This window comes from Coffea eugenioides, chromosome 2 (assembly GCF_003713205.1).
Source record: "Coffea eugenioides isolate CCC68of chromosome 2, Ceug_1.0, whole genome shotgun sequence".
Lineage (NCBI taxonomy): Eukaryota > Viridiplantae > Streptophyta > Magnoliopsida > Gentianales > Rubiaceae > Coffea > Coffea eugenioides.
The window spans coordinates 71,983,678-72,008,987 of record NC_040036.1 but is presented as its reverse complement, the minus strand read 5'-3'; the positions used below and the strand labels follow the sequence as shown (position 1 = coordinate 72,008,987).

At 35.6% G+C, this 25,310-nt stretch overlaps 2 protein-coding genes and 1 pseudogene across 4 annotated transcripts; all 3 read right to left on the bottom strand.

The window, feature by feature from the left end:
• Positions 1-421: 421 nt before the first annotated feature.
• Positions 422-4,635, bottom strand: LOC113762734 (sugar transporter ERD6-like 5). 3 transcript variants are annotated; one of them, XM_027306306.1, is made up of 18 exons: positions 4,326-4,635; positions 4,020-4,082; positions 3,779-3,868; positions 3,478-3,537; positions 3,043-3,108; positions 2,895-2,960; positions 2,742-2,817; positions 2,596-2,660; positions 2,255-2,370; positions 2,124-2,166; positions 1,967-2,051; positions 1,828-1,871; positions 1,689-1,751; positions 1,552-1,611; positions 1,412-1,462; positions 1,082-1,141; positions 828-945; positions 422-747 (listed from the first exon to the last, which is right to left on the bottom strand). In XM_027306306.1, exons 1-18 carry the CDS (start codon positions 4,518-4,520, stop codon positions 617-619), a joined length of 1,452 nt encoding a protein of 483 aa, XP_027162107.1. In that variant the 5' UTR covers positions 4,521-4,635; the 3' UTR covers positions 422-616. The 3 variants fall into 3 exon arrangements, with proteins under 3 accessions (XP_027162107.1, XP_027162106.1, XP_027162108.1); XM_027306305.1 differs by having other exon boundaries at positions 2,124-2,204; positions 2,278-2,370; positions 4,326-4,634; XM_027306307.1 differs by having other exon boundaries at positions 2,124-2,204; positions 2,278-2,370; positions 4,020-4,093; positions 4,326-4,406.
• Positions 4,636-5,511: 876 nt separating this feature from the next.
• On the bottom strand, positions 5,512-9,901 carry LOC113760199 (annotated as a pseudogene).
• A 2,747-nt stretch (positions 9,902-12,648) lies between these two features.
• Positions 12,649-25,310, bottom strand: LOC113760198 (myo-inositol transporter 1-like). Its single transcript, XM_027302764.1, has 38 exons — positions 25,126-25,310; positions 23,684-23,833; positions 23,188-23,250; positions 22,007-22,096; positions 21,867-21,926; positions 21,021-21,086; positions 20,862-20,927; positions 20,672-20,747; positions 20,520-20,584; positions 20,187-20,279; positions 19,993-20,073; positions 19,829-19,913; positions 19,699-19,742; positions 19,552-19,614; positions 19,412-19,471; positions 19,242-19,295; positions 18,886-18,945; positions 18,673-18,787; positions 18,469-18,586; positions 18,366-18,414; positions 16,873-17,064; positions 16,605-16,667; positions 15,703-15,792; positions 15,323-15,382; positions 14,822-14,887; positions 14,671-14,736; positions 14,518-14,593; positions 14,374-14,438; positions 14,165-14,257; positions 13,999-14,079; positions 13,833-13,917; positions 13,693-13,736; positions 13,549-13,611; positions 13,411-13,470; positions 13,276-13,326; positions 13,132-13,191; positions 12,872-12,989; positions 12,649-12,779 (listed from the first exon to the last, which is right to left on the bottom strand). Exons 2-38 carry the CDS (start codon positions 23,807-23,809, stop codon positions 12,649-12,651), a joined length of 2,898 nt encoding a protein of 965 aa, XP_027158565.1. The 5' UTR covers positions 23,810-23,833; positions 25,126-25,310.

Sequence of the window (25,310 nt, the reverse complement as noted above, 5' to 3'; positions counted from 1 at the left end):
TTTAAGACGACAAATCCCCCTTACAGTCATAGATAGGAGTAGTGGCAAAACCCTATGAATACCTGATGCTAGATCTCAACATAACAATTTGACAAAGCCATTTGGTGAAGTACACTCTTTCTTTTTGTGTGCTACCATGAAGGTATGATGGCCAACAAATTGGGCACTTCATCCACTCCAATATTTGTAATCCATAAACAAATAGGAAAGTTTTCTTAGGTTCATTGCAAAAGGTTTGTGTTATACCTACTTCGACATTCCTATTATCCAATATTTTCCAACCAAAGCTATTATGACTTTAATACTTTTTGCAGGGCCAAACATCAGCTCAAATTGCAGTTTAAGTTTACTGCAATATTTGAAGCTGGTGCAATTTGCTACTTGCATTTCTTAGAACAACATGCTAATGAAAAGTCACTTGTACTCAAAACTCCAAGCATTTTTAATCTGTAGGGGATTGATAAATAGTCACTACAATCATATGGAGAAGTATGGATTTTTATTTTCTGTGCTTTTGTCAGCAATTAACTCAAAAACAAGATGTAGATATGCAGATCAAAGCAACAGGCTTATAGAACAGTACACCTCTACAACCATGAAGAATGGATTTGAAATTTCAGCTTTTCCTTGTAAACAAAACCATGGATGCTTGAATTTCTTCCAGGGTACGCCCTTTAGTCTCAGGAACAAGCTTTGCAACGAATATGATAGTTAAACCACTTGCGACTGAGAACAAGAAAAATGTCCCTGGAGAGAAAAAAAAAAAAAATGATAAATAGACGACTAAGTCTTAAAAGGGATGATTAAGTTTTTGCATGCTTTATTACCTGCAGAGCTGATCCATTTTGTAAGGAAATTGAAAGAATAGGAAATAATCCAAGAACCAAGCCAGTTCACAACTGTCACCAGGCTTCCAGCAAGACCTTTCACATTTATTGGAAATATCTGACAGAGGAAATATTCATTCAAGAATCTACTCCGGGCTACATTTAGTACAAATCTGTTTTTCCTCATTCCTGAAAATTTCGTTATTGCCTTTTGTGGCATTCAGTTATGAAGACTTCAAAGATAAATGACATACCTCTGACATTATAACCCAAGGAATTCCGCCCATCCCTAATGAGAAAGATCCTGTAAAGATCTGGTAGGAGGATGCATATCATATATTAGTACTGTATGGTATTTCCCTTTTTCCAATTTGTAACCATTTCCTCACAGTGGCTGGTACTAGCCTGCTATTACTAAGCTAGAGGAACTTCAGGAAGATTTGTAAGTCTCAAATTGTATATAGTTCTTGAGCTTTTAGAAGCAGGTTTGAAGTGGTAAAACTTTTAGCAGATCTAAGAATATATTCGGTATACAAAGAAAACAATGAAACTGGAAAATTTCAATTTCATAAGAATTGCATTACCAGTACACCGATTAATGCTAATAATGGACTGTCCTTCCAGAGTTGAAGGTCCTGTTTTGTGGAGTATATTCTTTCAGTACATAAATTTTTATAGATCAATCAATTTAATTCGGAGTAAAATGTATTAAGATAAGTAGAACCTGTAGTAAGAATGACAATCCTGTTAAGAAACAACCCAACAATGTTCCAGTTGCAGAAATCTGCAATAGTAATGGACTTAGTATGAGCAGATATTAACTGCAGAAACCTAAAAGCTTATTGACGACAACCTTCCTACCATTAGCAGTGGTACCCTTCCAGATTTATCGGTTAGGAGAGTCCCCAAAAGGGTCATTGGAACCTGTAGATGGAACAGAAATGTTTACAAATGCGTGGAGCAGAATCCAACATTGAACAGCAGTGAATCAAATGAAAACCTGAATAACAACCATGGCCAAAGTCCCAGTCCTACTAGAAACACCTGTCATTGTCCTATCATATATTAATTTCTGTACCCTCAATTACCTTTCTTAAATTATCAGCAGATGGAATCAGTAGCAAAAAGAGCTTATAAACCTGCTGACTCAAAAATTGCGCTTGCATAATAAGCAATGGCGTTAACCCCTCCGAATTGTTGCAATACCATTAGACCCACTCCAACCTGATTGAATTTTATAATTTTAGTGAATTTCTGAGTCTAATATAAAAATCAAATAACAGTAGAAGATCTTACAATGAGTCCGTGAGCATATTTCCTCTGGAATAAGTCAATCATCCTAGTGTCAGACAATTGTTTAAGCATTTCAGTATACTCCTGGAAACGCAATTTTCCTTGTCAAAAATATCCCTTAAGAAAGAAAGTACATAAAAGAGAGTCTGAATGCTACTATGATTTCAGCTGCTTCTTGAGAAATATTGGCATTGTCTCCCCTAAGGCGCTGCAAAGAAGTTTCACATTCTTTCCACTTATCCATCTTAGCCTGCAGAAAGTCCAGATCTAGTTCAGTTTTTGTCCTGATTGAATGAATTGATAAGATTACAGGGGTTAAAGGAACATAATTGAAGGGGAAGTTTCACACAAGTCTTCTACTCCTAAATAGATCCCTAAACTTTCTTGTAAGAAAACAGAATATTTTGTGTAAAAGCATTACTAATGCACTCCTTAATAGCAAGAAGTTGATTTACTGAATTGTTTCTGAACTTACCAGCCACCTGGGGGATTCTGGAATTAAAAAAAGGCCTAGCAACTGCAGTATACATGGAATGGTTCCTGAAATGACAGAGTATAGAAAGTCCTTTTTAACTGACTAACAATCATACGAGGCAATGGAGGTTGGACAAACAGAATTACCAATCAGAGCCAGTGTACGCCAGGAGGTGAAATTTCCAATAACATACATCACTGACCCCCCGCAGCATATCATCAACTGAAGTTTTATTAGCATCTAGCATCAAAACCATCAAATTGAATGCAAAATCTTATTCTCCAACCAATTTGCTTTACCTGATTGACTGATGTAAATGCTCCTCGAAGATTTTTAGGTGTTATTTCAGCTATATATACAGGTACCTGTGTCAGATTCAGAACCTAAATATTATCTTAGAGTCCAAGAGCAGATTCATAAACAAAATATTTGGTCAATGGTAAATACCACGTATGACAGAATCCCAACTCCATATCCTGCTAAAAACCGTCCAATGTCAAGCAACCAAGCATTCTGTCAATGACCAAAAAGATCTAGTTAGGATCTTAGAAAGTTATATATTATAGAGCACGCAGATGCCTAGGATTTATCCTTGTTAGGTATGTCAAGATGATGATCATCCAATCAAGAATAATAATACCATATGCAAAACTTACAATGACTTGTGTTCAGAATCTAAAAACAGCAAATTCTTCTTCGAGAGGATAAATATAAAATCAATAACATATGTAGTATTAGGATATTACACAGTCATGAAGTTATCAATCATATTCCATGGAAGTAAATCTCTGTGATTATCTATTTATGAAGCTCATTCTCTTCCATGACCACCAAATGTAAAAGGATCAAAACGAATGCAAAATAAAATACACAGTTCAGTACCTGTGAGAATGAAATTGCGGTCCAGCCCACAAGACAAAACAATTCTGCGAACCCCATTGCCTGCAGAACTAGATCAAAGTAAACTACAAATTCCTCTTTTACTTCAGCCAGGAAACGCAAAATTGACGAACAACTAAACAAGAGATGAGGTTATTGAAGAATACTATAGGATCTCACTATTTAGGACCACGAAAGGAGGATGTGAGGAAAAATTTAATGAAGACCCTCGAGGGAATGAATGAAAGGGATGTTGAGTCACTGAGATGGATTATCTAAAGAAACACAGTACTAGAGACATTACCACTCTCCTTCCAAAGAAATCTGCTATCTTCCCACTTATTATTGCACCAAGCATTGCTCCAATTGTCCATATTGAACCAAATACGGAATACTGCAACAAGAATTCCATAAAGAAGGGGTTGGAAATAACACAAACTCCAACTGTTTATGTTGAAACTGAGAAAAAGAGACATAAAGGAACATAACTGTTAAGATCTAAAGGCAGAGGTTTATCGCATACTTAAAAGAGCTGCGGAAATTACCTCAGCTATTGAGAGGCCTAGGTCATTTACAATTCCAGATTGAGCAGGAGAAGAAAATCCCACCTGCATACGAACTTCTTTCAACAACTGAGCACAATCATTTCTAGGAGTCATATCAGAAAATAAGATCAAACACACCAATTTTTGAGTTATAAAATCAATTATGGACAGTAAATCAAAGATATCAAACATAGACTATGTATCCTTATTATCAACCTTCAAGAAACTCAGGATTTTAGCTAGTGATCTGAATTTACCATAACATTCTGTGAGTAATCCTGTTAAGTTACAGTTTTCTGTACTTACTGCAGTTCCAAAGACATAGGAACCCAGGACAGAAATCAAAGTGCTGAATATCACCAAAGCTGTGGCACCAGAAGAAGCAGGGCTGCTAATCTTCCCAGCCTCAGCATCTTCACGGCTTTCTGTGTCAGGACTTGCTCTTCTAAGTAAAGGGTTGCTGGCTTCTTCATCAAAATCAACTATGCTTTGTGGCTCCATCAAATGAATGGACACAAGAAAAGAAATGAGATGAACTGAACATGCAGAAGAACCTTAGAGAGTTGGCATTGGTAGCAACTTCAACTCAATAATAGAGGATTTGCACAAGTGTTTTGTTTGTTTGGTTGTGTTGTCTTGTTTCGGATAAAATAAGAGACGGCCTTCCTTTTCTTTGTCTGCTTTTACTTGACACAAGATTGAAATTCAATCAAGAAAAGATTCTTCAAAGATTGTATTTGAAACATTTTTCTTTTTAATGTTTTGATATATTGATAGGAGACAATTTAAAAAACATATTTGGAGACGCCATATTTTTTAGTCTATCTACAGTCTATACTAACAAATTTCTGGTCATAAAAATAATAAAAAAATGAAAAGAATGAAAATGAAAAAAAAAATCCAAGAATTCAATGAAAAAAGTCCACTGCACACCCTAAGGGTTAAGTTTTGATGTATGCAGTAATACATTAACAAAACATTTGACATTTCTGCATATTTGTCCATCACAGATAAAAATAGGCATTTTTTTTAAAAGAAGAACAGATGATTTTTATAATCGCATACGTCTTATTTCAACTATAACTTTTCAAAGAAAAATTTTTACATTTTTTGTGAATATTACTTTTACACAATTTCGAATTTTTCTTTTTTATTCACATGCATCACATTCTAAAAAAGGTTCTACAATAATTTTTCTCCAAAAACGCTCTAAAAAATGCAATCCAAATGGGCTCGTAGTTAGATAGATGCTGATATAAATAGATACAGATGGATCTAGAGATAGATGTATTAAAATCCGAACATTTTCAATATATGTATTAAAGGTGCTGCTGGCATTTATATCTGGTGCAAAGAATGACAAGCAGTAGTCACTTAGGCCACTGTCAAATTCTTTGTATCGTCAGACAAATTTAGCTTCACAGTACAATATAGACTTTGGAAACAAAATATAACAAATCCTGCAATAACAATAATAAATGAATTCAAATGTTCAATTTTTGCTTGTAAACAAAACCAAGGATGCCTGAATTTCTTCCAGCGTACGCCCTTTGGTCTCTGGAACAAATTTTTTAATGAATACCAGGCCAAAACCATTGATGATGCAAAACATAAAAAATGTCCCTGAAAACGAAAGAAAGAGATCAAAATCCACTATAAGACTAAATATCAGAAGGGATATTGAAAGCAGATAATCTTCAGGTATCAGCTATTTACCTGCAGAGCCAATCCACTGTACAAGGAAATTGAAAGAATATGAAATTATCCAAGAACCTAGCCAGCTTTCTGCTGTCACCAGGCTTCCAGCTAAACCCTTCACATTTATGGGGAATATCTGAAAAAGAAACCATCTGACCATGAGCCCAGGAAAGGCTTAATCTGGGCATTACTCAAAATCTTTTACAGGTTATTTGGCTATCAAATTCAACTGAAGCTGAATGACTTGCCTCTGCCATTATGACCCAAGGAATTGCTCCCATTCCAAGTGAATAAGATCCTTCAAATACCTGATAGCAACATCCCAAATATTATTGGTAATTATATGTCCCTTTTTTTTTTGACTTTTTTTTTCTGGATGATGCCTAACATTGTGATGCCACCAAAGGAAAAAGACATAATGAAAGGCTTTTCCAACTGCAGGAATTTCCTTACCAGTGCACCGATGAATGCCAAAAATGGACTGGACTTCGATAGTCGTAGGTCCTGTTTTGCAAAGTACATTCATTCAGTACAGAGTTGTTTTAAACCTGAACATATTGAAAAAGCTGGATGAATTAAGCAGAACCTTTAATAGGAATGACGATCCCAATAAAAACCAACCCAAGCATGATCCAGCTGCAGAAGCCTGAAAATGGCAGTGGACTTGGTGTGAGCTGCTATTGAGCTACACTATAAATATATTATTCGAATCTCCGAATTTCTTACCATGATTAATGGTACCCTTCCTGATTTATCCAGTAGGAGACTCCCCAAAATGGTCATTGGAAGCTGTAGATAGAACAAATGTTTTGGGTATGTATGTAGCAGAATCCCAAAAGAGAACAGTTTTTACTGAATAGAAAGAAAACCTGAACAACCACCACCGCGATACTCCCCGCGGCAGCAGAACAACCTGTCAGATTTGAGTTATATATTGATGATTTTGTCATCTTTCTAAAAGCTCAACAAGGAGATAATTTGCTAGCAAGACAAGCTTACAGACCAGCTGACTCAAAAGTTTCACTTGCATAATATGCAATGGTATTGATCCCTCCAGCTTGTTGCAATCCCATTACTCCTAGTCCCACCTGAAGGGGGGGAAAAAGTTAAAAGGGTTGAGTATTTCCATGTCGAATGCTATGAATAGATAGTGGTAGAAACTGAGAATAAGCCTTACAATCAGTGCGTGAGCATATTTTCTGTCGAACAAGTCAGTCAAATTAGAGTTTGATAATTGTTTCAGGGTTTCTGTATGGTCCTGAGAATGCATCAAAAGTTAATTCTCTGTCAGTAAACATATTTCATAAGAAAGGAAACATTGAAGCAGTTGAATGTGAATGCTACTCTAATTTCTGCGACTTCTCCTGAAATATCAGCATTAGCTCCTCTAAGGCGCTGCAGAGAACTTTCACATTCTTTCCACCTATTGGTCTTAGCCTGGAGAATGTCAGAGAGAGAGAGTCACTCAGTTTTCTCTACATTGCATAAGGCAATTCATTAATCTTAGAATTCAAACTGTACAAATGTTTTATAATTTTTCATTAAATTTTCCCTAACGCTTACCAGCCACCTTGGAGACTCTGGAATGAAGAAAACGCCTAGCAACTGTAGCAGGCATGGAATGGTTGCTGTATTGGCATAGAAGGTAAGGAAGTCCATTTAAGGCGACAATCAAATTATCAGATCATCCAATGGAAACAAGGCAAACAGAGTTACCAATTAAAGCCAAGATTCACCAGTGGATGAAATTTCCAATTACAAACATCGTTGAATGGCCAGTGCATACCAAAACCTGAAGTTTAAAGCATCTAGCATCAGACGCTATCAGCTGGAGTGAAGTCTTTATTAGAAAACCATTTTTGTGCACCTGATTGATAGCTGTAAATGCTCCTCGAACATTTTTAGGTGTTATCTCTGCTATATATACAGGTACCTGTTTGAGATTCAGAAACTGAATACCTCCTGAGGATTTAATAATTGTTATTTGAAATATCTGATCTCCAAATCTACTTCAATTACCACATATGACAAAATCCCAATTCCAAATCCTGTTGAAATCCTTCCGATATCAAGCCACAAAGCGCTCTGTCGACAACCACAACCAACTTAGAGTCAGAAAAATTTGATATCTTGGAGTATATCAGCATAGTATTCATTATTGTACGTTATGCCAAAGAGATGGTGAATGGACGATCAGTCATTTATGGGTACAACATAAGCAAACTAGTGGCTTCATTTTAACAAGGATCCTTACTTGAAAATCGCATATAAGTTCATTCCAGTGGGATAAATAAAGATAACTTAATAAAAAAAGAAGAAAAAAAAACTCAATCAAGCATTAGCTTTTATGGTTTCGCTCTGTAATGATTTCATCAATCATAATTCAAGGCTACCTCCTCCAAAAGTACTTGATTATGGGTTCCGAATGCAAAGATCAGATGAAAAATTACCTTCGAAAATGAAATTACAAGGTATCCTGCCGCGCATAACACTTGTGAGAACCACATTGTCTGCATTTGTACAACTCATTTTGTTAGGGAGAAAGAAGTAGAAACTATCTTCCTTCTAATTTCAGCAAGTAACCTACTTTTTTGCTAGTTAAGATGAATGCCAGCAGAAGTTCTGATATCGAGTATAAAAAAATAGACCAAAAGTAACATGACTTAACGTCATCTATGAATATTATTAACATGCTTTTGAACAACATAGCACCAAGTAGAGGAGAATACAAAGAGAATATTTATGTAGATTCTGAGTCTATGGAAGATTTTGATGTGTTTTGTCCCTAGAAACTTAGTATGCTGAACTTACATATCTCCTCCCAATGATATCTGCTATCTTGCCACTCAGTATTCCACCAAACAATGCTCCAAGTGTTAGTATTGAACTGAACATGGAATACTGCAGAATCAGAACAAAAATGAGTATTTTTCATGTTCGTGTGTCCTTTTGGGATGCCATTAGTGTGAATAAGGCAGGAGCTTCACTACAATGAGAAGTGATAAGGTGTGTGAACTGTGATGGGATACTGAAAGCATCAGTAACAAGAGTGCTGAAAGATCTATGGAACCAGAGAACTATAAAGTCATAAACAGAAATTCGATCCAGCATTCTTTCAAAATTAGGCTGTCATAAAATAAAATATTTCCCCGAAGTATTAACTCAGTAAAATGCAAAATTTTTAGAAAAGCCACCATAGACAAGGTAAAAAGCCTACTTCTGTCTGTTGGCCGGAAGGATTTTCAAGAGAAACAGATTTATGGTATTTTGAAAAGTATTTCAAATAATTAACTATAAGCACTTGGAATTGGCCTCTGTCTTCATTGACTTTTTCCCAGCCATTTCTTTAGCATAACTTAGTTTCCAAGTTAATTAGTCCATTGTAATTTCTTTCTTTTTCAGCCATCCTCTTTGGATCCACAATAAACCGTGAAAGTTTAGACTGCTAAGCAGGGTGGGATGTAGCATCATTAGCCTCATTTGCGAGTTCAGGCATCATAAAAGTCGCACAAATTTGGAATAAATGTCTAAAGAAGAGCACTCTGTCAAAGACAATTGACAGGCTGCTAAATCTTGCAACAAATATTCAAAGGGTATACAGAAAAAAAAATAAAGAAAAAGCTATAATCCTCGGAGACAGACCCCTTCTGGAAAAGAAAAAAAGGAAAGTCAGTCCTTGAAGGCAGATAATTTTTTTTTTTTACCATATTTAAGAAGATTAAGGACAACTACCTCAGCTATGGAAAGGCCAAGATCATGCATTATTGCAGATTGAGCAGGAGATGAAAATCCCACCTGCACAGATATGAATGCGTCGTATGATTACATATAACAACTCCAAAAGTTGACTCTTTGAACCTAAGTTCAGTGACACCATGCAAGTTTTGAATTATACAATATTGCCATGCAAAGAGAGCAAAAATATGAACTCAATATCTTAGTCTGGAATTATGACAACCTTTATCCAGGGTGCATTATAGTGGATTTGTACTTACTCCTGTTCCAAAAGAAAAGGAGCCCAAGACAGAAACCGAAGTGCTGAATATGACCACAGGTGTGAGATTATCAGCAGGAGCAGGACTACCAATCTTTTCAGTCTCAGCATTTTCAGTATCACAACTTCCTCTTTTAAGTAAAGGGAAGGTGGCCTCTTCATCAAAATCGACTGTGTTTCGTCCCTCCATCTTTTGGCCACAAAAACCAAATGATGTCAACTCAATTTGCAGATCAACTAGCTAGTAATGGATCGTTGTTTATAAGTTCAACAGTTCAACTGGCACTTCAGAGAAAATGCTGTCATTTCAGAAATGTCTCCCCTTCTGGACATGTGGTTGAAGCAATCTCTTAACACTATTCTATTTGCGAACTTCTATGTATAAATTTGTCTCTTCCAGACTCCTAGTGGCTTGCCTAGTGAATTATGGTCAAATACTCATTTTGGTTTTACCCACTTTGCAAGCGGCTTTTTGGATTCTAGCTTTTTTATGGAAAACTACTTCCACCTATCAGTAGTCTCTCTTTCAAACCAACCATGGTTTATCCTCTCCAACATCCATCATTGTCTCATATATAAACAAAATCTAAAACTTACCCCTATCACTGCAAATTCAATGTCTGCTCCTATCAAAAACACGGAAGAGAGGCAGGAACGGAAGCAAACGTTTCTAACAGTTCATGGCTAAGATTTGGTCAAAAAAATTGTCCGGTCCAGATTTCATCTTGTACCGCGTTTTTAATAATATGTGTGAAACTCACAAAATTTTGTTCTAGAATTACACGTTGTTGAAAATAAACTACATCATGTACAAACAGAGTTACGCCGCGTGCAAAATACACATAACCTTTAGGAACAGTTCCTGCCCCTGGTCCAAAAACACGGATTTGGCCAGTGCAGTTGGGAGTTTGGTACAATTGTACGATTGTCGTGCATTTTACATGAGTTGATATATATTTACATTTCTTTGTTATACATCAAAATCTTGTTCTTGTACGCTAACTCGATAAATCAATACAACCACGATTGTAAACATACAACATGTTCTAAAAAGAGTACAAAATTGTAGTAATTGTACAATAGGACCAACCGCACTGGCTCCCGACCCCAAAAACACCATGTACTATTGGATGCCCGTACTGGATTTAACCTTTTTCCTATCACTTAAAACTTCTCATGTGATCCTATCAAAAATACCCACATATTCCTCTGCAGTCCTATTAAAAAGCTTTCATGCAACAAGGCTCTTCTTTATTTGCTGCTGCTTATATATTTGGAAGAAATTAGAAGAAGCTTGGACGATGGCTGCATTTAAACTTTTTCTAGGGGATGTTGGTACATTGTACTTTGTAGTGAATATTTTTTGATTTTCTAATGTGCTCGATCTTTACAGCCGAGATAGGCACAGGGACAAATAACAGGTGGTAACGTGAAGTTTGTCCTGGCTTTTGCTACAATTAAATTTGTTTGGCATTGATAATTTATTGATTGCTGACTCATGTGTGACAGATAAATCCAGATGAAGTATCTTGAATGTCAATTTTATATATAGCAGACTTATTTGGCAATGTGATTTATTCTTGACTCCCTCATTTTTCATTTGTTGCAGGTTTTTTTAGCAATTCTTAGTTTGAGGTTGGCTCAGGACCAATTGCCTACCAAAGCAAGAACATTAAAATTTGTGTACAAGTCCGCTAGGTTTTCTCTTTCATTTGTATTATCGGCACAAGACAATTAGTATGAAAGGTTTCTCATGCTCCTTAAAAGGATCACTCAATGTCTGAATGAGAAAATGGAATGCTACTATAAAATCTCTATATTGCGTGACTAGAATTACTTATAGGAGATTTCCTAGCCTAATGGCTCTTATGACCATTTTCATGGATTAGGGTTTCACAAGTTGAGTTTTATCTATTTCAAATTATGCGTGTAGTCTTAAAATTTTTGGTCTAAATTTGTACAATTTTGATTTTAATTTGAATTTGTCAACTAGTGCAACTAAATTGCTGATTACATCAAAACTCTATGACTCTACACCAAATACGGCAAAAATTACATTAGCTAATTTGAACTGGACAGATTTCAACTTGTGAGACCCTTGATCCCATTTTTCTTACTTTATCTACTTCTCTTTGCGTTGATTCGACTTTGCACCTTTCAACTATATTTGCATTCTCATTTTGGTTGCTAAACTTCAAAGTGAGCCACTTTAATCCATGAAGTATAAATTCTGTCTCACTTGAAGTAAAATTTGTCTCACTCGAATGCTTAATCCCAAAAGTATAAAATCTTTTCCACTTAAATATAACATCTATCCCATTTTAGGGACTGAAGTATAAAAAGTCTTATACTTTACAGATTATACTTTAGGGTTTAAAGTGGGACAGGTTTTGCTTAAGTGAGATAAAGTTTATATTTTAGGGAGTAAAGTGTTTTATTTTAAAATTTAGAGATCAAAGTGAGAATCCAAGTATATATAGTTGAAGGATGCAAAGTAAAATTTTTACCTTTTCTCTTTTCCATTGGGTTGTCTAGAAGACTAGAACTTCTAAGCTTGTTATACAAAATGATGTAGACTTCTAATATTATTCAGGTATGGTACTAAATTGTGTATAATTATATTTCTGATGTAACATTTTTACCCTTGACATACCAACAAGATTAATTCTTTAATTTATGAGATTTAAGTGCCAAAAACTATAAATTCAAATGCAACAAATATTACATTCCCTTGCATTACATGAGTTCACAACTTGGACAGCTATATATCTGATGTCCAAAGAATTGAAAGTGGTTAAAGTGTTCATCACATAAACACTTCCAATTGTTTGTACTCTCATCCTTTGTCAGACAATTTAGCATCACATGGAGACTTGTGGGAAAAAAATCATCTCAGCTCAACTCATCCTAGGATGATGAATTAGAGAATTCAAGATTTCAATTCTTGCTTGTAAACAAAACCAAGGATGCCTGAATTTCTTCCAGCGTACGCCCTTTGGTCTCTGGAACAAGCTTCTTAACAAATATCAGAGTTAAACCTGAAATGATGGAATACATAAAAAATGTCCCTGAAAACAAAAGAAAGACGTTAAAATTCAACCTATGCCTAGACATCAAAAGGGATTCTGAAGACAAATAATCTTCAAGTTCTGACTATTACCTTCTGAGGTAATCCATTGAACAAGGAAATTGAAGGAATAGGAAATCAACCAAGAACCAAGCCAGTTCACTCCTGTCACCAGGCTTCCAGCTAGACCCTTGACATGTATGGGAAAGACCTATGAAAATGAGACCATGAGACCAGCTTTTTTATTCTCTGGGCTTCACTTAATTTAACTAGGTTTTTTGTCTTTCCTTAGAAATTTTTTACTTTTAAGGTCATTTGGACTTCACTTTTTAACTGGTAGTTGAATGGCTTACCTCTGACATTATCACCCAAGGAATTCCTCCCATTCCCAGTGAGAAGGATCCTACAAATATCTGATAGCAGAATCCCATATATCATTACTATAAATATATGTTGCATTTTGTCTACAAATACCAACAAACCAAAAGAAACGTTACCAGTGCACCAATTAATGCCAAAATTGGGCTGGCCTTCCAGAGTTGAAGGTCCTGCTTTGCCAAGTACGTTCTTTGAGTACATAAATTTATTAAAAGCTCAATAATTTGAAAGAACTGGATAATTTAAGGCAAAACCTGCAATAGGAATGACAATCCCACTAGAAGCCAACCAAAGCATGATCCAGCTGCAGAAACCTGGAAGAACAGTAGACTTGGTTTGAGCTGATATTGATACTCTACAATTTTTTTAATTAAAAACCTCCAATTGCTCACCATGAGGAGCGGTATCCTTCCTGATTTATCCACTAGCAAACTCCCCAAAATGGTCATTGGAAACTGTAGATAGACCAAATTTTCATGGAATGTATGAAACAAAATCCCAAAACATAACAGTTTCCATGCATAGTGTAGGAAAACCTGAACTGAAGCCAACGCCATAGTCCCCGTGGCACCCGAACAACCTGTCAGATTTCAGTTATTGATGTACCAATTACTTTGTTGTCTTTCTGAAAGCATCAACAAGGAGATTTAATTAAGAGCAAGACTTTCTTACAGACCAGCTGACTCAAAAATTGAACTTGCATAATATGCAATGGTATTGACCCCTCCAGCCTGTTGAAATGCCATCAGTCCTAGCCCGACCTGAAGAGAAATTAAAGGATTGACTACTTTCACGTCCAATATTATGAATAAATAATGCTATAGACTGAGAAAATGGCTTACAATCATTGCGTGAGCATATTTTCTGTTGAACAAGTCAGTCAGTTTACAGTCCGAGAATTGTTGCAGGGTTTCTGTATAGACCTGGAATGCATTATATGTTAGTTTTTCTGTTGTTGAACATATCCCAGAAAAACGAAACAGTGATGAGGTTGAATCTCAATGCTACTCTAATGTCAATGGCTTCTCCTGAAATATCAGCATTAGCTCCTCTAAGGCGCTGCAGAGACATTTCACATTCTTTCCACCTATCAATCTTAGCCTGCAGAAAGTTAAAGAGTCATTAAATTTCCTCTATTGCATCGACCATTTGATTGAGCATAGGATAAAAAGCATATATTTCTGTTACCATTCGTTACTACAGTTTTTAACACTTACCAGCCACCTTGGAGACTCTGGAATGAAGAAAAGGCCTAGCAGCTGTAGAAGACATGGAATGCTTCCTATAATAACACAGAAGGTAAGAAAGTCCACTAAGGTGACATACATCTCATCCATTGGAAATAGGGCAAACAGAGTTACCAATCAAAGCCAACATTCTCCAGGATACGAAATTTCCAATTACAAGCATTGTTGAATGGCCGCAGCATATCATAACCTGAAGAATTAAAGCATCTAGCATCAGAAGCTGTCTACAGGAGTGAAGGTTTTACTAGTACAACCATTTTTCTTTACCTGATTGAGAATTGTAAATGCTCCTCTATGATTTTTAGGCGTTATTTCTGCGATATATACTGGTACCTATTTGAGATTCAGAAACTGAACCATCCTGAGTATCCAATAGTTGTTACAGAAACTACTTGAAGTGAAAGATTACTTTAATTACCACATATGATAAAATCCCAATTCCAAATCCTGTTGAAATCCTTCCAACATCAAGCCACAAAGCACTCTGTCGACAACCACAACCAACTTAATTTGATCTCAGGAAAATTTGATATCGTGGAGCATATCATCACACCATTCATCATTATAGGTTATGCCTAATAGATGATGATTTGATCTAGACAGAAAGTATAATATTAAAATGGACAAGCAGTTATTTACAAAAGAAAAAATAGATCCAGTATTATCAGTAACCTAGTGACTTCACTTCAATAAGGCTCTTTACTTGGAAACCGCTTATGATGTCATTCCACAGGATAGAGAGGAATACATCAATAACGAGAAAAAAAGAAAAAAAAATCAAGTATGAATTTCATGATTTTGCTCTGTAATGATGTCAACAATCTTACTCCAGGGATACCTACTTTTAAAGAATCTGATTGTGACTTCCAAAAGTAAAAGGACTGAAATTACTGAAGACAAAGAATAGATGAAAAAGTACCTCTGAAGTTAAAAGTACGAGATATCCTGCAGTGCAAAACAGTTCTGAGAACCACATCGTCTGCATTTTACCTCAACTCATTTCGTTAGAAACAAAAAGAAGTAAAATCTATCTTTCTTTTACTTTCAGCTGATAAACCTGTTGTAACTTTTCAGCTAGTTAACGTGAATGCAAGCAAAATATTCATAGTGTGTATAGACAAAAAGACCAAAAGTAACAAGACATAATGTCATCGAAAAATTTTATTTACATGCTTTTGAATACCATAGCACCAAGTAAAGGAGAACGGAAGGAGAAAATTTATGTGGATCCTCAGTCTATGAAAGATTTGAAGTTCTTTAGATGCTTTGTCTGTAGAAACTTAGTGTTACAGAACTTACATATTTCCTCCCAATGGCATCTGCTATCTTGCCACTCAGTATTGCACCGAACATTGCTCCAATTGTTAGTATTGAACTGAACAAGGAGTACTGCAAAACAACCAAAAAGAAGAGAATTTCTCATGTTTGATCCTTCACAGGGATGGCCACTAGTGCAAATAAAGCAGCAGCTTCACCAAAGTGAGGAATCACAAGGTGTGTGATGAGATACTGAAACATCAGAAACAGGTTGCTGGGAAGGCTACGGAACCAGAGAACTAGTAACTCATATTCTGCACCCTTTCAAACTTTGGTTCCTATTTACTCCTGAGAAGTATGAACTCAGTGCAATACAAAATTTCTAGAAGAGCCAGAATGTATGAGATAAAAAACCTACTTTTATCTGTGTGATCAGAAGCATTTTCAAGTCAAGAAGCAGACATATAATTTTTGTAGAGTGATTCAGATAGTGCATTACAAGCATTTTGAATTGAACATCTGTCTTTACTCTTTATTATCTTTTTTTTTCTGGCCAATTCTCAAGCGTTATTTAGTCTACAAGTTACTGAGTCCATTGCCATATCTTTCCACTCTTCTTTGTTGTTTCTTTGCCAATTTCTTTGGATCCAAAATAAACCATGAATTGTTAGACTACTAAGCAGAGCAGGATGTACCTGCATTAGCCTCATTTGCAAGTTCAGGCATCACATGAATAGTAATAAGCATTTCTTAAAATCACCCAAAACTAGGATGAATGTCTAAAGAAGAGTGCTTCTATCATAGAAAATAACAGTTTGCTATAATCTTGCACACAAGCAATTAAATGATACTCTGAAAAAGTTTTATTTTTCAAAGTAAAGATAATTATAGCCCTTGGAAAGAGACTCTTTCTTTTACATCATTAAGAAGATCAAGCAACCTACCTCAGCTATGGAAAGGCCTAGATCATTCATAATTACAGATTGAGCAGGAGATGAAAATCCGACCTGTTCAGAAATTAACGTATTATGTTAGTGGATATAATAATTTGAAATTTTGATTCTTTGAAAAACTAAGTTCAGTAATACAATACATGTGTTGAACTATAAAAGCAATGATGCCATGCAAAGATGTCAAACATGAACTCAAATCTGTCAGTCTGAATTTATAGCAATCATTATTGGGGATGCATTATGCTGGATTTGTACTTGCCGCAGTTCCAAAGACATAGGAGCCCAAGACAGAAACAGAAGTGCTGAATATGACCACAGGTGTGAGAGCATTTGCAGGAGTATTACTCTTTTCATTCTCAGCATCTACATTATTTTCAGTGTCACAACTTCCACTTTCAAGTAAAGGGGAAGTGGCCTCTTCATCAAAATCAACTGTGTTTGGTGCCTTCATCTTTTGGCGACAAAATCAAATGAACTCAAATTGCAGATCAACTAGCAGCGGATTGTTCTTATTCAGTTCAACATTTCAACTACCCTCAGTTTGCATGAGAAAATATTGCCGCTCAAGAGAGAGATCCCCCTTTTGCAACATGTGCTTGAAGGAATCTCTAATAGACAATTTGCAATTTGTTATATAATAACACTAAAATAATTTTTTTTTAAAAAAGATAATATCATTTTTAAAAGAATTTCAACAAAAATTAATGCAAGATTTGCTGTAGATTGCGTGGTTTTTTTGTCTGTACTAGTGTAGAGATCCATTGTGCAACAAGCAGTTGGCTGTTCTTTTTGTCTTTTTTGAACTAATAGCAAATGCTTCTTAATAAGTTTTGTTATTTGCTTGTCCAGCACATTATTATGCTATACAACTACAACTTCTAGTTCTTTTCCCTTCTAGAAAGATTTCTTGTAGGGTCACAATATTTCTTAACTCCAAGTTGTAAAAAACTAGTTTGGACAGGGAAATTAATTATCAAAATTTCTCAGAGCTATGCTGTCACTGATCGCTTCATTCAGTATGGCAGTGGTTTTAACTCAATGACCCACAACAATGTGTTTTTTGGCTTTGTTTCTTGCTTTTACGCTGACTTACCATTGATCGGACTATTCTTTAGCTTTCTATCAGGCTTTTCACTTGTTTTCATTGGCTTGTCATTCATTACATTGTTACTTAGCTTCTTTTCAAGATTTTGCACTTACTCTAGCAGACTTAGCACTTTGTGTCCACTAGTTAGTGTTCTGCAGAACAACTAAACTACCATTTGGTTTTTTTGAAGTCATAATTTGCAATGATATCATGTTCCTTTTGACATTTACAGAAAGTTTTACATCGATGCACATACTGGTGGGACTGGAAATTGGAACATACACTCTGGAGACTTCACCCAAGTTTTTCATTTCCTTTTTCCACTAAACCAATACAGTATATACAAAACAATGATAATAACAGAGATGCTTTCAGTTTCAGCATCTCAAGAATGTATCCTCAATACCTTAGTAGGTGAGGAGAACGTTTTACATTTATACCAGTTGTAACAGTAAATCAAAATTTGATTGTAAGAATGGACTATCTCTACACAAGTTACCTAGGGATTATATGCATATGTATTCCAATTCTGATAGAAGAATAGATGCTGTAGAATCCGGTGAGACATCTCCTTTGAAGGCATCCTTCAACTGCAAATGTGCTGGACCAGACTCTTGACCTCCCAACTATATTGTAATGTCCTTGATCTTCTAAAATACCTATACCGAAGATCCACATCTAATGCTTTTCTTTTCCTTTTGTGTCTCGTTTGCACTGTGAAACAAACATTTCTAGGAACTTTGCTTTACTTCTCTGGGAATCTTCTACTTGAGTAGCGCCATAGATTCTTGAATTTCTTCTAAGGTTCGTCCCTTCGTCTCAGGCACCAATAATGCAGTAAATAGAATGATTAAGGCACAAACGATTGAAAATACAAAGAATACTCCTGCAAGCATGTAATCTAAGTGTTAGAGAAGCTGTTCAAAAAGATGTTTAAGGAAACCAGAAAATAAAAAAGATGGGATGCATCACCTGATGAGCTCCACTCAAATAGATAGTTGAAAGCGTAGGTAACGATCCAAGAACTAAACCAGTTGCCTAAGGTCACAAGGCTTCCACCTGTACCTTTGATGTTTATGGGAAAGATCTGAAATAAAAACACTCCTCCCAGTTTAGCTATAGTCTTGCATAGAAAGTCAAGTTCATGGCTAGCATTCCTCAAAAGGCTTTAAATGCAAATCTTACCTCTGACATGATTACCCATGGTGTACCGCCCATTCCAGCTGAAAACGATGCGGAGTATATCTGGTTATTGAGAAAAAAAACAGATTAACCATGCAATATTCTTAGTAAGCTTGGCAGTAGATAAACCTTTTTGTTTGAGAAAAACTTCATCAAGAAGGAAGGATAGCAGGAATTTTCAAATTTGTTTAGGTAATCATGCAACAGTGACACAAATGCAGGCCACCATACACAAGATTGGACATAAAAAGAGAACATATGAAGTAAATTGCAACTAAAAATAAATCACTAAGGGGCTAAAAATCCTTGTAAGGAAATGCAGATAAAAGGAAAAAACTACTTGGATCAGGTAAACTCACCAGCAATCCTGTCAGTGCTAAAGGTGCAGAGAACTCCTTAAATAAATTGTGATCCTGCTACCACCAGGTCAGAATGTTAAAGTATGATAAATTGATAATCCACATAAGCAAAGCTATGAAAAATAACAGGGAATATTAACGAAAAAATAAGTAAACTCAAATTTTAATACCTGAAAGAAGAACCCAAGTCCTACGAGAAAGCATCCTATGCATGATCCAACAGCAGTAAACTACAAAGTTTCAATTCAGCAATTATATTCAGTACTCATGTCTGAAACCAAAAAGAATTGACAATCAGATTCAAACTAACCATCAGAATTGGACGCCGTCCAGCTTTGTCCATTAAAAGTACGCTCAGAGAAGCAAAAGGAAGCTGAAAATGACAAACACGGTTTGAGATATTTGAATGTTGTAACATTTTTCTGTTAAATAGGCATCATTTGCAAGAGAAAGAAACCTGGATTGTTGCCATTACAGTAGATGCTATGCCAGCAGAGCAACCTAGTCAAAAGTTATTGTTCAAATCATCATTCGTTGAAGTATAGTATTCTAGAGATGTATTGAGAAGTTTGCAATATGGTGCTTACCAGCTGCCTCAAAAATTGAACTGGCATAAGATGAAACTCCATCTGTCCCTCCAAATTGTACCAGAACCATCAACCCCACACCAACCTAGCAAATAAATGTTAGTTATTAACTTCACAAATAACAGGAAGAACCAAATCCAGCTTGAGTCTTAAGTAAAACATACTATAAGTGGATGAGCATATTTTCTGTCAAACAAGTCAAGAAATCTTGATTTAGGGAGTAGCTGGGCTGTTTCTGTATAGTCCTGTAAAACAGTGACCAATATGGTTAAAGAATTCCTTGGCTGGCAAACACAAACAAACTTGAAAAACAAGATCATCTCAATGCTTAAGAACATAGTCCAGAGTAAGAAGTTACTTTAATTTCAGCAGCTTCTGAAAAGATATCAGCACCTTTTCCCCTCAAACGCCGTAAAGCTAGTTCTACAGCTTTTTCTTTGCCAATCTTTGCCTGCAGATGCTTCATTGATTAGTCTATCATATGCATGTGCAGATGATAACTCATACCATCTCAGCATAGAGTGCAGGTAAAAGCGAAAGAACAATTTTAAGTAATTCTACATCAGTAAATTCATCATACCAAATTCTATGAAACATCCAGAAGTTACCCCAATCCCCATATTCATGAGAAGTAAAAATGATTACAGTGCAAATGAAACACAGATGCACTAGAATTTTCGGTTGAACTCACCAGCCATCTAGGGGACTCAGGTATGAAGAATACGCCTAATATATGGACCAAACTAGGCATCACTCCTGCAAAAGTAACCAAATGTAACTATTTACATCCCTTAAAGTTGGAACGTATGAAACAGATAAAAATTCGATGCCAACACTTCTTACCAAATATAGCCAATGAACGCCAAGTCAAGAAATTCCCAATGAAAAACATTATTGAAAAGCCACAAGTTACTGTGAACTGCAAAACAATCAGTGCATTGTTAAAAAAATATATGAATTGAAAAGGAAGAACAAGAAGAAGAAAATATGCCAATGAATCTGCTATATTGAATAAACAATATATTTCCCATACCGTAGCAACGGCTGTAAATGCACCTCGAATGTTCTTTGGAGTAATCTCTGCTATATAGACTGGTGCCTGCTTGGCAAGAAAAATTTGGTAACGAATGGTATACATAATTCACAGAGAAAATAACAAAGGGCATGGGCATGCAATAACTGTAACAATTACCACATAACAATGAAGTCCAGCTCCGATTCCCATTAAAAATCTTCCAGCATCAAGCCACCAAGCATTCTTTCAAAAAGAGCATAATACAATTAGAAACTCAAAGCTAGAGTAGTCACTGAATAGAAACAAAACTATCCCCAAGTAAAATATGAGAACATTCTGAAATTACAGACACCTAGTGAACATGTATGGTGATCTATTAGCAATATTTTTTTTTCCTGTTCAGAAAGAATGTTCTGTTTACAGCTGGCTGATGTGGTACTTCTAAGAAAAAGAGAACCACAATGATTATTGAGAAAAGCACAAATTGTGCAGTGTATATAGAAGTTGATAGTCATTAACATCTTTTTTTTCCCAACCTAATTTTAATGTGTAACATAAAAAAACAAAAAATGTTCTAAAAGAAAGATGATAATCATTTACCAACTGAGATTGATACTTAAATTTTCAAAAACAAACTACTTCTGTTGCTACATTTCCTTTAACTCACTGTAATAAATGTAGGCTAAACTGCTTTAGATCTGCTGTAGTAAAATCATCAGAGTGCATGAGTACATAACATACTACCATCACTCATTCATTATTGTAATGGATTTAATTACAATGCCGCTTTGATTGTGAAGTCCCACCAAAATAAGAATATTAGAATCCATTTGGAAGAGTATCAGTAAACTAAGGTTGGATTAACTTCTGGCTTAAACAGTATCGCAATTCCAACAAATATGATGTGCAGCTAGTCCAAGAATTATTATTTACATACACTATCTCATTCAAGCCATTTAACAGAAAAAGATGAAAATACATTCAAATCGAGCTGTAGAACAAATAGAATGGAATTAAGAGTACCTTTCCAACCATTATTAAAATCCACCCGACAATGAAAAACATCTCCAAAATCCACATTGTCTGCATTAAAGATCAATTTTTATTGGAAATATAATTCTGTAAGAAGTAAAGAGACAAGTTTCGACAACTAAGAAACTTACAACTCTTCGGCCAAAAAAATCTGATAATTTGCCACTGATTAGGGCACCCACCATTCCAGCAAAAGTCAAGATTGAACCAAAAACAGAGTACTACACATGGAGCAAAAAGAAAAGGAAAAGATCAGCTTACTCCTTCTAATACACAACAAAATCTTGTACTATACCAATGAATGTATGCTCTGTGCAAAAATAAACCACTGAGACTAAAGTTGATTCAAATGTATGGCCCCAGTATAGTTATTATGTTTGAAAAGTATCTATGTGTGCAGGAAACATGGAGAGAAAATTGCACATGGTTGTGGGAATAGCTCACAATATCAGTTTAAGATTGGTAACCATTCACTGAAGCCAAACAGAATTGGGACAAGATCGTGTTGTTTTCCCTATAATTCAAACTAGTCAGATTTGCAGCATTCACACACTAGTCACCTTTCAGGTTTTATTAATTCAGGCAGCTCAAGAGTGTCAACATTCAGTCCATCTTCAGTTTAATGAAGTTAAGACGTTACAAAGGCTTGTGAAAACAAGAACAGGCTGACTCCTCTTTCTTGAAGTATCTTCCCCCATTATTCACGTGGAAGAAGAGAAATGAGCAGGCTTTTAAGGAAACATAATTAGTCCTAGAGGTGAAAACTTTCCAGTAAAAAGGAAAAGCAGTATAACAACTCTTATTGGCATTATGTTCAAGTATGTCCCCAACTCAAGAAACACTAAGTTTAGACGCTTAGGAAGAATTGTTAGGTTGTGGTTCATTTAAAGACCTTGTTTCTCCTAAACCGATATCACCACAAGGACACAAGTTCACAATACAGCTGAAGACATGTGCATCAAAGCCAATTTTTATCGGTTGCTGTTAGGTTATCTGATGCACTTTCTCCTGATACCCGTCAATTAATTGCTCACTCTAAACCTAATAATCAACCAAAATACAGATATTTGTACTAGAAGAGTAAAAGAAAGGTCAATAAAACGAAATTTGTGGTAAATATTCAATGTATTGTTCAGTTTTTCTGATTCTTCTTCCTTTAAACATGCAGCAACTTGTTTAAGCAGGCATTTCTTCAGCTTACTGATTCCCTTTTTTAATCTTGTCGGTCAGCTATTATATCCTGATGCACTGGAAATCTTTTAAGATAATGAAGGGAACAACCAACCAACTATAGTAAAATGCACACACTTACTTCTGCAATAGATAAGTCGAGGTCATGCATAATTCCTGATTCGGCTGGAGAAGAATACCCAACCTGCAGAAATTAGTTGATGTCAACCCATGAACGCCTAAAAAGCAAGTACCTTAAGAACACACGTCTCCACTAGACCTTATCCTGCTACAAATTCATGCTTGTTATCAGATGACCCAATTGTAACATTTAACAGGCGAAGTGCAGACTCCTTTGGTTTCCGCAGAAATAACATACTTTCTCCCTTTAAAAAATTATCTCCAAATAGAGATTGGTGATTTGCCAAACATTTTAATGGAACGACCAATTACCTAATCGACAACCAAATTTGTTAAGCATCACAGTGAAAGACTTCTTCACAGATTAATTTCTACATAAACTTTGCAAAATAGTAGTACAGACGTGCACATACGAACCAAAATTTGTTCAGAAATTTTCATAATTGATTTTCATCAAACCGTACAATAGTGCATATTTTCATCTGTTCCATACTTACTGCAAATCCATAGGCTAAGGAGCCACAGGCAGCAACTGCAGTACTAAAAACGACCATAAGTGTTGCAGAGCAGCTCCTACTTGTGACTTCATCTCTGCTTCTTCCAGAAAGCAAGCCTTCTTCCATGCTGCCTTTCTCCTATCACTCTCCCTGAAGAAGGAAACAATTTTTAGTCAGTAATGAAGCCCCACTGATGGAATTATGGAATTACGGACACATGGACTACATTGTCTGTATCGTCTGCAGAATAGTAGCACATTGCTTTTGCAACATTATTTCATTTTAATGAGAACCTAATTTTCCTTTTTGCAACATTGGGACACCCCACCTTTGTCCTCTTCCTTTCTTTTCTTGAATTGGTTCAAAGCATACTCAATTCTTTTTTTGAAAGGCAAAGCATAATTCTTAAGTTGGAAAGAATAAAGTACCAAGAACTTATTTAAATGAAACTCTCTCGCAAATTTCTTATCAAATTATCCCCACAAAACAGACAACATCATAACATCAATAGCACTACTGAAAGCAACTTTCCAACATTGATGCAAGTCTAAACCTTGAAATTATCAACCATGTTAAGGTATTATTCCTCCACAGATACTGAATTAGAGAAGATTTCAAGTGCCCATACACCTAACCGTAAAGGGCCTGTCTGGTTTTAATAGTTTAATCAACTGGGGAAAAATTAATCATGATCAACAACCATTTTGAGCTCCTTGATTACCAATGTACAAAATTAAAAGCAGAGTGTGCCCACCACAAAGTCAAGCAAAAATTATTAAAATAAGATCCACTAAGCCAGTAGTCAAATCTCACAAGCCAATTAAAATTTACTTAATTGATGGATCAAAACATCTGTACTCTGTGGTGAACAATTAAGATTCCTTCACTAAATTCAATCAATAAACTCAGTTCATCTTAAAGTTCAAACACCACAAACTTTCTTAAATCAAACGGATGCCCTTTTCCGTACTAAACTGTTTCTCTACCCAAGTCAAACATACAAATTAACTATTGGAAGAAGTATTTACACCACAAACCCAAAAAATTTACAAGTGCAATAGCCTGACGAAATCATCTGCTAGTACACCAGTTTAGCCCACAGTCTTAGTACAGTGGACTTGGGAAGAGCAACAGAAAATGAAGTTCTGCAGATGCATCATTTCTTCAAATCTGACAACTTATTTGCACGCAGTCCTGAATCCTCCCTCCAAGCATACTAAATGTTTTTATAACCCCGAAAGGACACAAATTACAAAAAGTTCACCTTTTACAAAAAATAAGTTGTGGGTTATCTTTCTCCGAAATATCAGCATGACTGTAATATTGAACAATCAAGAACCCAGAAGTTAAAGTACTAAGAAAAAAAAATCTATTCCATAACAAACTTTTTTCTCCCAAAAAAGAGAATAAAACCATGTAAATTTATAGTGAGAAAAACGAACCTCCACTAAAAAAAAGCTTGATAGTTTCAGCAAAACTTCAGAAATAGCTCTTCAAGCAAAGGAATGACGTTGCTATGATTGTTGTTCAGATGAAGAGATGGCCAAGAAGTAGATAAGAGAAGATGACTTTCTTATAGGAAAGGTTTTTGTCAATTGTCAAGAAGCTCAATGGCTTGACAATTGGA

Bases quoted from the DNA above. Each gene is read 5' to 3' on its own strand.
- LOC113760198 (XM_027302764.1), bottom strand. From the start codon at position 23,809: ATGGAAGAAGGCTTGCTTTCTGGAAGAAGCAGAGATGAAGTCACAAGT. The intron at 18,587-18,672 runs GTGATGCATCCC...ACATGCTTGCAG, and splicing joins ATTTGAGTGGAGCTCATCAG to GAGTATTCTTTGTATTTTCA. The intron at 18,415-18,468 runs GTAGAAGATTCC...TTTGTTTCACAG, and splicing joins GAATCTATGGCGCTACTCAA to TGCAAACGAGACACAAAAGG.
- LOC113762734 (XM_027306305.1), bottom strand. From the start codon at position 4,520: ATGGAGCCACAAAGCATAGTTGATTTTGATGAAGAAGCCAGCAACCCT. The intron at 2,961-3,042 runs GTATTTACCATT...AATCTGACACAG, and splicing joins TTGGGATTCTGTCATACGTG to GTACCTGTATATATAGCTGA. The intron at 1,463-1,551 runs GTTCTACTTATC...TCCACAAAACAG, and splicing joins GATTGTCATTCTTACTACAG to GACCTTCAACTCTGGAAGGA.